Raw genomic sequence first — 12845 nt, 5'->3', positions numbered from 1 at the left:
GTCACTGGTTATATATGCAGTCACTGGTTATATATGCAGTCACTGGTTATATATGCAGTCACTGGTTATACAGTCACTGGTTATCCACGCTGTCACTGGTTATGCAGTCACTGGTTATATATGCAGTCACTGGTTATACAGTCACTGGTTGTCCACGCTGTCACTGGTTATGCAGTCACTGGTTATCCACGCTGTCACTGGTTATCTCCGCTGTCACTGGTTATATATGCAGTCACTGGTTATGCAGTCACTGGTTATGCAGTCACTGGTTATCTCCGCTGTCACTGGTTATATATGCAGTCACTGGTTATGCAGTCACTGGTTATCTCCGCTGTCACTGGTTATATATGCAGTCACTGGTTATCTACGCTGTCACTGGTTATCTCCGCTGTCACTGGTTATCTATGCAGTCACTGGTTATGCAGTCACTGGTTATCTCCGCTGTCACTGGTTCCTGCCAGTCACCGCCCATCCCTGTGTACGTGCCGCTTCGAGGTGACGTATTGCGGAAGTAGCACACCCCTATAAGGAAGGCCAGCTCTGCCAGCTCTGTCATTGATTGACCGGAAAACGCTCGGAGTGTGAGCGACAATAAGGTGAGCTGACTAACATTTGACAGACCTTTTTTTTTGTGTGTTATTCTTTTATCCACGGTTAGCTCGTGAAGTCCTCTTGTTGTCGAGCCGCATTGCCTTTTATGTAATTTCTTCGTCCAGCTGAAAAGACACGGAGGATATCAAACGTGTGGCTAACTAGCTCAGCCACAAAACGATGCTGCAGTCACCTGTCCTCTTCCTGTAACGCGTTTATTCATCTGCTACATGTTTGGTTGTTACATGTCTTATGTAAATGTAATCCTTGGGGGGGTTTTATGCCCCCCCCAATCCATAAAAAACATGAATAGCTCTCCTCCAGATTTAAAAATAAGATCAGGTTAGTCGTCCCAGACTGTGGAGGAAAATGTTGAGCTTCCATGTGTGGAGACATGACTTGTGTAACCATCCCTCCGACGGTTTCTTACAACACAGATTGCATTATTAATGTAACAACAAGCAGCAGATAGCAGCATTAGACTGTATGACAGGCCTGTGTCTGCATGAGGACCATCAGTAACCGATGCTGGATCTTTTTCTTTTTTTAGGTTGATTTTGAGTTAAAATGATTGTTGATAATTAATTAAATTAAAAATTATTTTTTTTATAACTGACATAAAATGCAAACTAAAGAGATGCTGATTTTCTTTGTCTTATATGATTGTGAACTAAATATTTATTGGGTTTTGGGCTGTCTGTAATAAGCATTCTAATATATAGTATTAAATTAATTGTTTAAGTCTTTCTATCTTTCTATTTATTATCTTTTAGCTGTATTGTCTTTGCCATCTTTGCATTATTTTGTATCTGTAAATGATGAGCTATAATCTGTATACTCTCAACAGATATTATCAATCGAGGAAGAAGCCGATGTTATTTTCTGCTTCTTCGGTAATGAGGAAATGTTTCATTTAACCAGAACTGTGTTGCATCACTTTCCCCCTCAACAGTATGAGGAAGGAGACTTGTACTCATACCGTTGAGGAGTGTGTGAGGATTGGGGCGTGGGGGGTGGGGGGGCTGGGGATGCTGGTTGTCAGTTGGAACAAGCCCTCTTTAAGCTGTGACTGATGCCTCAGCGTAGTCTGCCACTGACATGTTTATAAATGAAACAAAGCTTACAATGATGTGGAAACAAGACCAGAAGGTCACCTTTTCCAAGTCTTGTGTGTGTGTGTGTGTGTGTGTGTGTGTGTGTGTGTGTGTGTGTGTGTGTGTGTGTGCGCATAAAGTGAAGGACAAACCAGTTCTTGGATGTTCTTTAAGACATTTGACATGTTTGCATGACATATAACATTTATCACTGATTTTAAATGTCTTTTTATATATAATAATAATTATTTTAACTTATCATTTGGCCGATAAAGTGTAGAATAATAAAGTAATGTGCATTTATTAGATAATCTGATAATTTACACTTAACATCAATTTGATTTTACATTTCCACATCGTGATCCAAAAATATATACAGTATATATTAAAAAAAAGATATTGACATTAATATAATGACTGATGCCATCACTAATCATGAGTGTCTAATAATGTTGTGTAGTGGTTTTAATAATTTTTCATTATCTTTTAGTCTACTGATTATTTTCTTGACCAATCATTTGGTCTCTAAAGTGTCAAAAAATTAGAAAATAGTCTCTAAAGTCCAAAGTAATAGCTTCTTTTAACCCAAACTCCAAGGTATTCAGTCCTATCACATAATACAAAGCAAATCCTCACAAGCTAGAACTTGGTAAACTTTGGCGGTTTTGTTTAAAATAAAATAAAGAGACTGAAACCTTTTGATCAATGTAGGGCTGCAACTACACAAAAAAAGCTTAAATTAATCTGACAATAATTTGAATAATTTTTCTTGTTTTGTTTGACCATAGAGTCCAAAGCCCAATGGGATTTTGTTCACAATTACATAAAACAGAGAAAATAATATCTGTTAATAATTTTTACAATCGTTTCAGCTCTGCATTTTCCATTTGGTGTTACGATATTTATCTACAGGAAATAGTTTAAAAGTGTACAGTAGCAGTGGATAAAATCCTTTTTTGGGAAAATCAATAGTTATAGTAATAGTTAATGGATAGAATGTAAAATAAAATTCATATGAACGTTTGTTTTGTCATATTCAGCAAAATAAATACAAAAAACTACTGCAAAACACACACACACACACACGTACTTCGGACTATATAAAATAATGTTTTTGGTTCCAGCCTCGGCGAATAACAGTCCGCCTGTTTACAGAGAAAACTCTCCGCCCTGCAGACCTACGGGAACCCTTAATGGTCGTCTGAATAGCAACTCTTGTTAGAAACCTGACTCGCCACACTTCCTCTGCCCTCCTCCCCTTCCGCCCTTTCCTCCCTGATTCCCTTGGGCTGTCATCTTTCCCTCTGCCTTTGCTTTTGCTTTCCTTATTTGCAACTCACGATCTTCTCCGTCTTCCACTCTCTGTTTTTTAGAATACCAACAACAGCAACGATGGATAAATTCAGGTCTGCATTTAACAGCATGGTGAGTGTTTGTTAATCATATTCAGAGTTTCGACACTTTTTGTGTACGTGTTTTTTTATTATTTTTGTATCTAAAAGTGAATTGGTTAAATGGAGAATAACGTCTAGTGCTCCGTTTTGCAACTTCTGCTATCCAAATAAACCGCTTTAATAATTAGATCTTTGTAACGTCTTGGCCACCCGTCGTCCTCCCATGCAGCTGTGGGATCAGGAACACATTGCTCTCATAGTTTCCGCTCTTATCTTTCCCCCTCTAGATTAAAACTGAGCGGTACAGCAGGTTCACTCTCCAGCCGGCGGTGGACGGAGAGAGACACGTTGAGGTCAGACTGTCTGATGATGCCACAGATGACGCTACAGATGCTGAGGGTCAGGATGGGGGCTCCCCGAGCTTCAGGCCAGCGCCTCCGCATCAACCCCGCCGTAACATTTGCTACCTGGTCTTGGGAACCCTGCTGATATTTGTTATCGGTAGGCTACACTCATCATTGTCCTATCTTAAGTCATTTTATGTCATTATGCCCATCTCGCAGTCTAAAGGCTCCTTAAAGCAGACCTGGCCAGGGCCACCGGAAAGGTCTGGATGGTTCATAACCCGCAACAGATCAGAGATTTTAAAGTCGGTTCTTTGACGCACAGGAAACCAGTGAAAAAATCGGAGAACTGCAGGGTTGAGAACTTTCTCTGTCTTAGTGGGTTTATCAGTAGCTGTTAGCTGCTCTAAAATAATTGAAACCTTTTTTTTTTAAAAAACCTGGTCTCTGTTTGTCCTCCAGGCTACCTGGTCGGCTATATCAGCCACCGTAAACCTCGGGTGGAACTGGTGAACTGTAGCAAAGAGTTGGACACTGAAACGGCGACGGGGGCGGCGACGGGGACGGCGACAGCTGTTGTTAAACCAGCTCCTGCAGTTCAGCTGGCCTGGAAGGACATCACCAACCTCCTCACGCAGAAACTCACCAGCCAGGCCTTTGACCAAACTCTGAGGTACACTGTTCATGTACACACCCTCAAACCACTAGTTATGTATTCATACTGAAGGTGAAGCAAGAAGAGAACACACCTTACAAAGCACACCCAACAATCAAACAAACCAGTTCTTTAAAAAGTAAATGATTCATGTTAACAAAAAAAATAAGAATAGTCCTTCCAAAGTAAATCCAATGTCACTGTGTCAATACTTTATACCAGCCAGGTATGGTTTTGGGCTGTTCAGCTCCTTGTGAGAGGGAAATGAATTATAAATATTAATTAACTGGATGAGAGGGATCAGAGAACATTTTATTTTTAGAGTATTATGCTGCAGACAGTCTGAGAATACAAATGAGGCAGCGGGGGAAGGTTACAATGAGTGTGATTATGTAAGGGATAATACCCAACAAGTTCCATGACGGTAGTAGATGACACTGGCTGACCTAAAAAAAAAACACTTTTTTTTTTTTTTTTTTTATTCATTTTTTTTAATGGTTACACAAATAACTCAAGGTCCAAGTCTGGGCTGGGAGATATGGTCAAAAAAGTAAAATCTTTGTTTCAAGCTTTGGGAGAGGAGTCAATTTTTTCCTCGACACAATGCAACAAACTTTCATCACAAAGCTCAGTATCTGTCATTCTGAAAGACTTTCTGTTATCCTTATGAGTCATTGTGGACCATTTTTCTCCGAAGTGGTTTCAGATGTACGTGAAAAGTGTCATTTCAGAAGACTCAACTGAGACAAAGTTGTGTTTGTTTGCCTGCAGGGACTTTGACCTGCCCAAACGTTCTGCGGGAAGCGAGGAAGATATGAAACTGGCGAACCTCATGTTCGACGAATTTAAGACACTGGAAATGGATCCATGGACTGACATCCACTACATTCAGCTGCAGACGCCAGACAGGTTGATGCAACACATTTTTTGCTGTACTGATCATTTTATTTTCCTTTTTAAAAGGTCACAGTTTGGTATCAGTTTGGCTTGTTGTCAGCAACATTACTCAAAATGAAGGGGTGTCGTTATGCATGTCCCTGATTTGATTGGGTGCCGTACACTCATCATGCAACTGCAAGTGTAACAAAAGCCCCATGGAGAAAAATAAGAGTAATTTATAAATGTAATCCTCTCAAAAGATGTACAGGCGAGAAATAAACCCTCAGCAGTTCATTCCGATAACTCAGGTAAAGGCTGCACTGAAGCAACAAACACTGCAGGACGCTTTAAAGGGAGAGAGACATTGCCTGAGACGGTGACAAGACCAAAAAATATTGGTGTAACGAAAAACGTATTGATGACATTCTAACAAGCTTTTGTCCCTTTATTGGCAGCGAGCGTCCAAACCGCATCCTTTTTGGTTCGGATGACTTCAAGCCGACAGGGTATCTGGCTTACAGTGCTACTGGGGAAGTCCAGGCAAGTCACACTTTTATAATTAAGTTTGCTCATCAGCTCTGTAGCAGAGTTCCAATAAAAGTCTTTTATGCCCAGTAAACTGTGGCCATTTGTTGCTTTTAGCTCTGTTGTGTGCAGTGGCCTGTCTGATCTGAGCCTGTGTTTGTAGGGGAAGCTGGTGTACGGCAACTATGGCCGCCAGGAGGACCTGGATGTTCTGCAGAAGAACAGCATTGAGCTGAAAGGCAGCGTGTTGCTGCTCCGGGCTGGAAGCATCAGTTTTGCAGAGCAGGTGTGTGCTGATGTTACACCCTTGGATGCTTCGTGTCACTTTTCTTTCTTTTTTCAACTTCAGGAAGCTTGTTTTCATGTTTCTGATTACCTGTCTTCAGGTTGATAATGTTGCCACGAAGGGGGCCTCTGCTGTTCTCATCTACCCTGACGTTAAAGATTACGACTATGTGTCAGACACAGCACTCTATGGACATGTAAGTTTTCACTCAACTGTTTGTCGCCTGGTGTAAAAATAGCCAACAGCTTCGGTACAACATGGTATCGTGTCTTGATTTTTGCGTTTGTCCCCCATTCAGGTCCATCTAGGTTCAGGGGACCCCTACACCCCTGGATTCCCCTCCTTCAACCACACCCAGTTCCCCCCAACTCGATCGTCTGGCCTCCCCAAAATCCCAGCCCAGACTATCACCGCCAAAATGGCCACAGCTCTTCTACAGTAAGGCGACACACAGACACACATACTACATACACTCTCCAAGGTGACCACATGGGTCGTAAATCAACAACATATATTTTACATTAAATCTCTCTCTCTCTCTCTCTCTCTCTCTCTCTCTCTCTCTCTCTCTCTCTCTCTCTCTCTCTCTCTCTCTCTCTCTCTCTCTCTCTCTCTCTCTCTCTTCCCCCTCCCCCCTTTAGGAAAATCGGCGGTCCTGAAGCCAGCGGTGGTTTTCTAGGCGGCTTAAAGTCGGTGACTTACAGACTGGGAGGCAGCGAGAACATCACTGTCGAGGTGAACAACGTGCTGGTCAACAGGGAGATCCACAATGTGTTCGGAGTCATCAAAGGATTCACTGATCCTGGTAGAACCGAGCTTCCTCCCTCCTCATCATCTACAGTGGGATTATTGTCTTTGTCATCGTACATTTTCAATATTTTGGTGTCCGTATGTGAATCTGCAGATCGCTACGTTGTGCTGGGAGCTCAGAGAGACGCCTGGGATAGAGGTTACGCCAAGGCCGCTGTTGGAACCTCGGTACTGGTCCAGCTGGCCAGGGCTGTTCACGAGATGGTGGAGAACGGTAATAAATCATACTTTGTATGCTGTAAACAACAAACATCTTCTCTCTGATGCTTGGCCATTGTTCTATTAGCTCTTTGGTTGTTTTTAACTGCATGCTTTTCTAATGTGGAGAGAGTAAAGGCTCTGTGAATATAGCCTTATTGCTTAACTTTACTTATTGCCAATAAACTTTTATAGTTTATATCTAAACATTATTTAATAACAGCTAAATTTTTTCACAAAAATGAATGCTGAGATGGAGGCCTGTTGTATATTTAAAACAACAACATGTACTTACACCCCTTTTTTATAATGAAGAAGTCCTCTCGACCCTTAGTGGGAGTTTGCCCCCCCCCCCGGTCAGGAACCACTGAGATGGGGTAAAACTCCTTGAAGCAGAAGTATAGATGAAGGTTTAGTATCACAGTGTCCTCAGTTGATCACTAGTGCAGACCCCCAGTTACTGTGTGTCTGTGTGTCTGTGTGTCTGTGTGTCTGTGTGTGTTTTTGAGAGATAACATCACTGTTATTGTTTTTCTCAGACGGGTTCAGGCCCAGGAGGAGTTTGGTGTTTGCAAGCTGGAGTGCTGGAGAGTACGGAAGTGTTGGTGCCACCGAGTGGTTGGAAGTAAGTACTACACTACTTTCATCCACACAGACAAAAAAAGAAAAGAATCTGCTGTAACACGTCTGTTTGTTTTTAGGGTTATATGTCCTCTATTGACAAACGTGTCGTCACCTACATAAGTCTGGATGGAATGGTCATGGGTCAGTACAGTTCACACCTGCACTTTATCTCTGTACTCATGTTCTTCAGTGATTTGACTGAGTTTATCTCCTCACAAGGTCATGGGAGCTTTATGGCCTCGGCGAGTCCGCTGCTCCACAGGCTCCTCGAGAGAACGATGAAAGCGGTAAGGACAACAACAACCACCCACTTAATGCTGACCCAGCTCTGCACACACCAGTACGCCTTGTATTAACTTTTCCTCGTCCACACAGGTGAAGAGTCCCGTTGGTTCTGACACCATCTACAATATGATGGGAAAAAGTAACTGGGAGGCCAATACGTAAGTAGATAACCAGTATGTAAAGCCATGTTTACAGATGCCTTAATTTGATAAATTCAAAATCTGTAAAAAGCTTAAATTCCCAAATGCTGATTCTTTTTTTTTTTTTCTTTGTTTAATTTTTTTGTATTAGTTGTTTGACTTTTTGTTGCTAATTGCTATGTTCAATAACTTATCATCACAATGTGTGCAGACTGAGACCAATGTCAATGGACGATCCCGCCTATCCCTTCCTGGCCTTCTCTGGGATTCCCTCTATCTCTTTCCACTTCATCTCCCCCAATGTGAGTCAAAACAAATAGCCGATGTTCACTGATAATACACTGTGTGTTTCCATTTATCCACAACAAGTGAAAATGGGATTGTTAACGTGTTCGTACAGATGATCAGATTAAGGTAATGGGTGCTTTTTAAATGTACATAATGGCAGTCATCTTCAAACCCACAATGTACCACTGTTTCTGGGTCAGCTGTCTTTTTTTTTTTTCCTTCTTTTTTTGTTATAGTAAATCTCTTCACAAAACAATTTAGGGTCTCTACGATACCAGCTAATATAAATATAATTGGGGGGAAAAGAAATTATGTTGAAACTTTACTCTGATTAAGACAGTGACATTTAAAATCAGTCAGTCTGCATTCATCTAAAATTAGCATGAAAAGTCTGCAGTCTAGAACAATCCTCTACCCCGTTCCCCTTTTAAAGAAGACCCCATGAACTCTCCCAGTTCTGTTGTTGGGTGCGCATTATTCTCCATTAACAAGAAGTAACAATAAAAAAGAATGCAATGTACACCTTTCCTAAATACTTTGTTGTCCTTAATAGCAGGTTATTGGACATAATTGTGCAGTTCACTGATATCTAGTTGATTTTAGTCAGATTAATTACATTTTTCAATGGTTACATCCTGTTCCTTTTTTTTTCTCTATTATGTAAACTGTCTTGAAATTGCTTCTGTGTGTTTGTGTCTAAAGTCTGAGACCTACGCTTACTACGGCACCAGCTTGGACAACAAGGACCACCTCAATTACCAAACCAACCATCGCACCAGCGAAGTGACGGCGGTGGCGGCACAGTTTGCTGGGCAGATGGCTCTGCGACTGATCCACGACCACGTGCTCAACCTGGATGTGGGACGGTACACCAGAGAAATCAGCAAGGCTGTGGTCCCGGTCTACAAACGCGTCAGCCAGCTCTCACAGGTCACCTTTTTTATGCTCTTGTTTGTTCTTGTTTAGTTTTTTTTCAGGAAAATATGAATAATGGTTTTGATATCAAGCTATAAAGACCAGAATATGTTTGTTGGTAGAAATGTATGTATATGTTTGACTTTTTATATTCTGCAGTCTGGACAGCTGAAGGAAGTGAATCCCACCTGGCTAGGCCGAGCATGCAGCTCGTTCCAGCGTGCTGCTTCTGGCATCATTAGAGACATCGACAACACTGACCTAAACGACAAGGAGGCCTGTCGGCTCCTCAACGACAGGATCATGACGGTAAGATGCATACTCTGTGGGGTTTACATAGGGCAGAATATCTCTGACTTCAGTGTGGGTATCGCTTTCAAACAGTGCTAGCAGCTCATGTTAATTGACCACAGTCCAGACTATAGCGACCCTGTTTACACTCTCAAGCTTTAATGCTACATACAATCTATATCTATAACCATATATCTGTGAGTCTACTGCTATTTGAAAGAGACTGTACAGAGCATTAAATTGATCATTCATGCAGTTTTTAACTAAAAACTGACTCAGGTGTACTCCACGTGAGTCGGATTCAGGGTCTTCTCGACTGATGATACAAATCGAACTTTTCGGGGGACTGCCCTAAACACTGATTAGTTGAGACTCGTCTACTGTTAACTCGTTTTAGCTTTAGCCGTCAGAGATAGGCTTGCCCTTGATGATTGTGATTGGTCAAACATCCCAAAAGTTCCTCTCAGATGTACTAAAGTATTCTTTTATTGTTCCAGGTTGAGCACTCCCTCCTCTCTCCGTACGTGTCCCCCTTAGAGACTCCCTTCCGTCACCTCCTGCTGGGTCGGGGCTCCCACACTTTGGCATCCATCACCAAGACCACCGACATGGGGCAGCTCCACACCCAGGTGGCCCTGGCCACCTGGACCCTGCAGGGATGCGCCAACGCCATGGTGGGAAACATCTGGGACATCGATGACGAAATCTAATGAAGGGGAAACAGGGAGGTGTGAGCGTGGGTGTCCTGTATGTGTGTCGATGAAATTTAGATTTGAGGTAGAGCAGAGGGAGGAGCTCCAATCAGCACTTAAGCACAAGCTGTCAATCAGAGGTCTAAGCCCTGCCCTTTTAAAAAAAAAAAAAAAAAAACAGGCATATAATATGTTGTTTTGGGGGGCGTTCTGCTCTCAAAGATCCAGGAGGAGGTAGAAAAATATAAAAAACCTTCTAAAAACTGTGAACAAAATACTTGAAGAAACAAAAATCTACTGACAAATCTGCCTCTAAACCAACACGGACCAGTCGAAGCCTTCGCTGAGACCTCTTGCCATCAAAACACTGAGAAACCTTATTTATACTTAAGTTTTTTTTATCAGTGGCAGTGCCCACTATAAAGTTATCGTTTGTCTTTTTATACGACGTTATCGGAAGCAGTGCCTTCCATAATTATGACGGTTATACTGTCTAATCCTCCGGCAGCATCTGCTACAGAAATGACTCCTCAACTGTTGCTGACAAAATGGAGCCCCTGATAAAGTGAGATTTTTATTTTTCGCAGCCTTCATTTCTTCCTTTTTGTGTGGAGATTCCAGCTGACATGGTGATTTTTGCTAATATTACTTCACAAGAAAGTACTGCACGTTCACTCTGTCATCGAATAGTTATTTAAAAAGCATTTAAAAGGAAGAAACTAAGGCTAGAAAAAAAGTTTTTCCTGATCTAGTGTCAGGATTTAAATTTGTCTAGAAAACTAGAAGAGAAACATTTTATTTATATACCACAAGCCCAGAGATGATGTTTGGCTTGATGTATTCTGCACTTGTTAGCAGGCTGAATGCTAAATTTAAAATGAAAAGATGCTCAAAAAGCCATCTAGAAACTTGACAAAACATTATAAAACACCACCTTTTTTTTTTTTTTTTTAGCGCAACAACTGAGCTGATTGGTTCCATAAGTTGCAAGAAAGCCATTTATGTTGCACAGTCTACTTTGGAGCAGTTAATAATGATAAAGTTATCGGGAGCAGTGCCTTCCATAATTAAAACCCCATTATCGGAAGCAGTGCCTTCCATAATGACAAGCAGTGATGGTAGTTTTTGCCTACCAGTGTGTGTGTGTGTGCGTGTGTGTGTGTGCGTGTGTGTGCGTGCGTGTGTGTGTGCGTGTGTGTGTTTTACATGTGTATTTATCGGGAGCAGTGTCTCTCATATTTCACTTGACGGGTGGAACAACTTATCGGGGACAGTGTTTCCCAGAGTTTTATACTTAATTATTTTTTGGTTTTTTTGTCTTCTTATTTCCGGATTAGGTGTGTGTGTGTGTGTGTTTGTGTAGGTGCGGCTCACATTTCTGTATTATGCTTTCGACCTCTCTGCAGTAGAATCGGTTCTGGTCTATCGGGCTCGTTGCCTCCAAACCATGCCAGTGTTTCTGTGTGTTAGTGACTTTAAAAACGCCTCAGATGCTTCGCCTACATGTAAATCCACTCCACAAGCAGCCGCAATAGCTCTCGTTGCATGTTACACATTTCCTCTTCACTGCATGTTACTGTATTGCTTTACTGAGATGTAGCTCAACAGACTTGGACCGTGTTACAAAACGTTCAAATTAGGGTTGAACTAATGTTTGTTTTTTTAGATACAAAACGATATTTTTGCTGCTGGATGATATTTATTATACCATTGTCTTCCCATTAAGTCCCAGTGGCTTTCCCAGAATATTGTCAGGCCTCTGGACAAAAAAAATTGAATAAATAATATAAAAAAATGTATTATTATTGCACCCTCAATTGATTGAACCTGGATACAAATGTTTAATAATAAGACATGTTAAAAGAGCAGAATCAGTCAACCCTATTGAAACCATTATATGAACTCCTTTTTAGAATATACACTAGAGCAAAATGTCACTGTTTCATTATTCAGATTGTTACATGTTTGAATAGATTTGGTTCCTTGTGTTAGTTCTGTTGAGTTTCATGCTGTTATATCCTGTTTTTACTTTCCTACATCCTACATTTTCCGCTAACTGCAACTAAAATACTGTATGTTATGTCGAAATGCTTTGTTTCACAACATGCTCAGTATGATTTCTGTACTTGAAAAGATCTTGAAGATGTGTGTGTGATCTGTGATCTCCATGTTCAGCAGGAAAGTCTAATAAACCCTTTTGGCTTATAGCATCCAGTAAATCTACGTCTGATCTTAGTTTCTATTCTGATACATAATAGAAATTCACTGCAGAGATGGAGGTTGTTTGGACAGTTTTCCTTTTTCTGTCATTCTTTGCATTCTTTTGTTTTTATTTAGTCCTGCAGAAAATGTCAATAGATTGCATCCTCTTCCTTAAAATGTTCAGAAACTAGGAAATCTTATGAGAAACTCATTTAGCAGACAGCAACAGAGCTACTTTATAAAAATGCCATTCTTCTTTCATATTCTTTTACTTCCTGTGATTTGCTTTTCAGATTAAAAGGACAATTTGTAGTCTGCTATGCAAAAACAAACAAAAGTGAACAAAATGGGTACATTTGTGATTTTGTTTCCCATCTTCACCAAAGAAAATGTAGTTTTGCTTTAATCCTCAAATATCAGGCTCAGTCACCTGCTGCACTATATCTACATTATACATACCTGTGTGCCACTTAAGAGACACATATTTATATAATTAAAACAAATAAACCCACAACATTAATTGCTATGTGTTTGCAGCTCATATATATTTACTTACATACATACATACATGCGTACAATGTCAATGGTTTGCAGCAAATTGCTGCTCGTACTGATTGGACAGCAGCATTAAA

The 12845-nt window shown here is 40.9% G+C and overlaps 1 protein-coding gene across 1 annotated transcript; it reads left to right on the top strand.

Moving 5' to 3' along the window:
• The first annotated feature begins 513 nt into the window (after positions 1-513).
• On the top strand, positions 514-12230 carry tfr1b (transferrin receptor 1b). The gene is made up of 19 exons (XM_051410950.1): positions 514-596; positions 3059-3110; positions 3367-3580; positions 3886-4096; positions 4850-4987; positions 5413-5497; positions 5646-5768; positions 5869-5964; positions 6067-6206; positions 6410-6573; positions 6673-6792; positions 7316-7401; positions 7478-7541; positions 7620-7687; positions 7776-7843; positions 8037-8127; positions 8816-9043; positions 9188-9337; positions 9817-12230. The coding sequence occupies exons 2-19, from the start codon at positions 3078-3080 to the stop codon at positions 10027-10029; spliced, it is 2292 nt and encodes a 763-aa protein (XP_051266910.1). The 5' UTR covers positions 514-596; positions 3059-3077; the 3' UTR covers positions 10030-12230.
• The last annotated feature ends 615 nt before the right edge of the window (positions 12231-12845 follow it).

Source organism: Dicentrarchus labrax, unplaced genomic scaffold (assembly GCF_905237075.1).
Source record: "Dicentrarchus labrax unplaced genomic scaffold, dlabrax2021, whole genome shotgun sequence".
Lineage (NCBI taxonomy): Eukaryota > Metazoa > Chordata > Actinopteri > Moronidae > Dicentrarchus > Dicentrarchus labrax.
This window is presented reverse-complemented; position numbering and strand designations above follow the sequence as displayed.

Bases quoted from the DNA above. Each gene is read 5' to 3' on its own strand.
- tfr1b (XM_051410950.1), top strand. From the start codon at position 3,078: ATGGATAAATTCAGGTCTGCATTTAACAGCATG. The intron at 6,793-7,315 runs GTAATAAATCAT...TGTTTTTCTCAG, and splicing joins TCACGAGATGGTGGAGAACG to ACGGGTTCAGGCCCAGGAGG. The intron at 8,128-8,815 runs GTGAGTCAAAAC...TTGTGTCTAAAG, and splicing joins TCCACTTCATCTCCCCCAAT to TCTGAGACCTACGCTTACTA.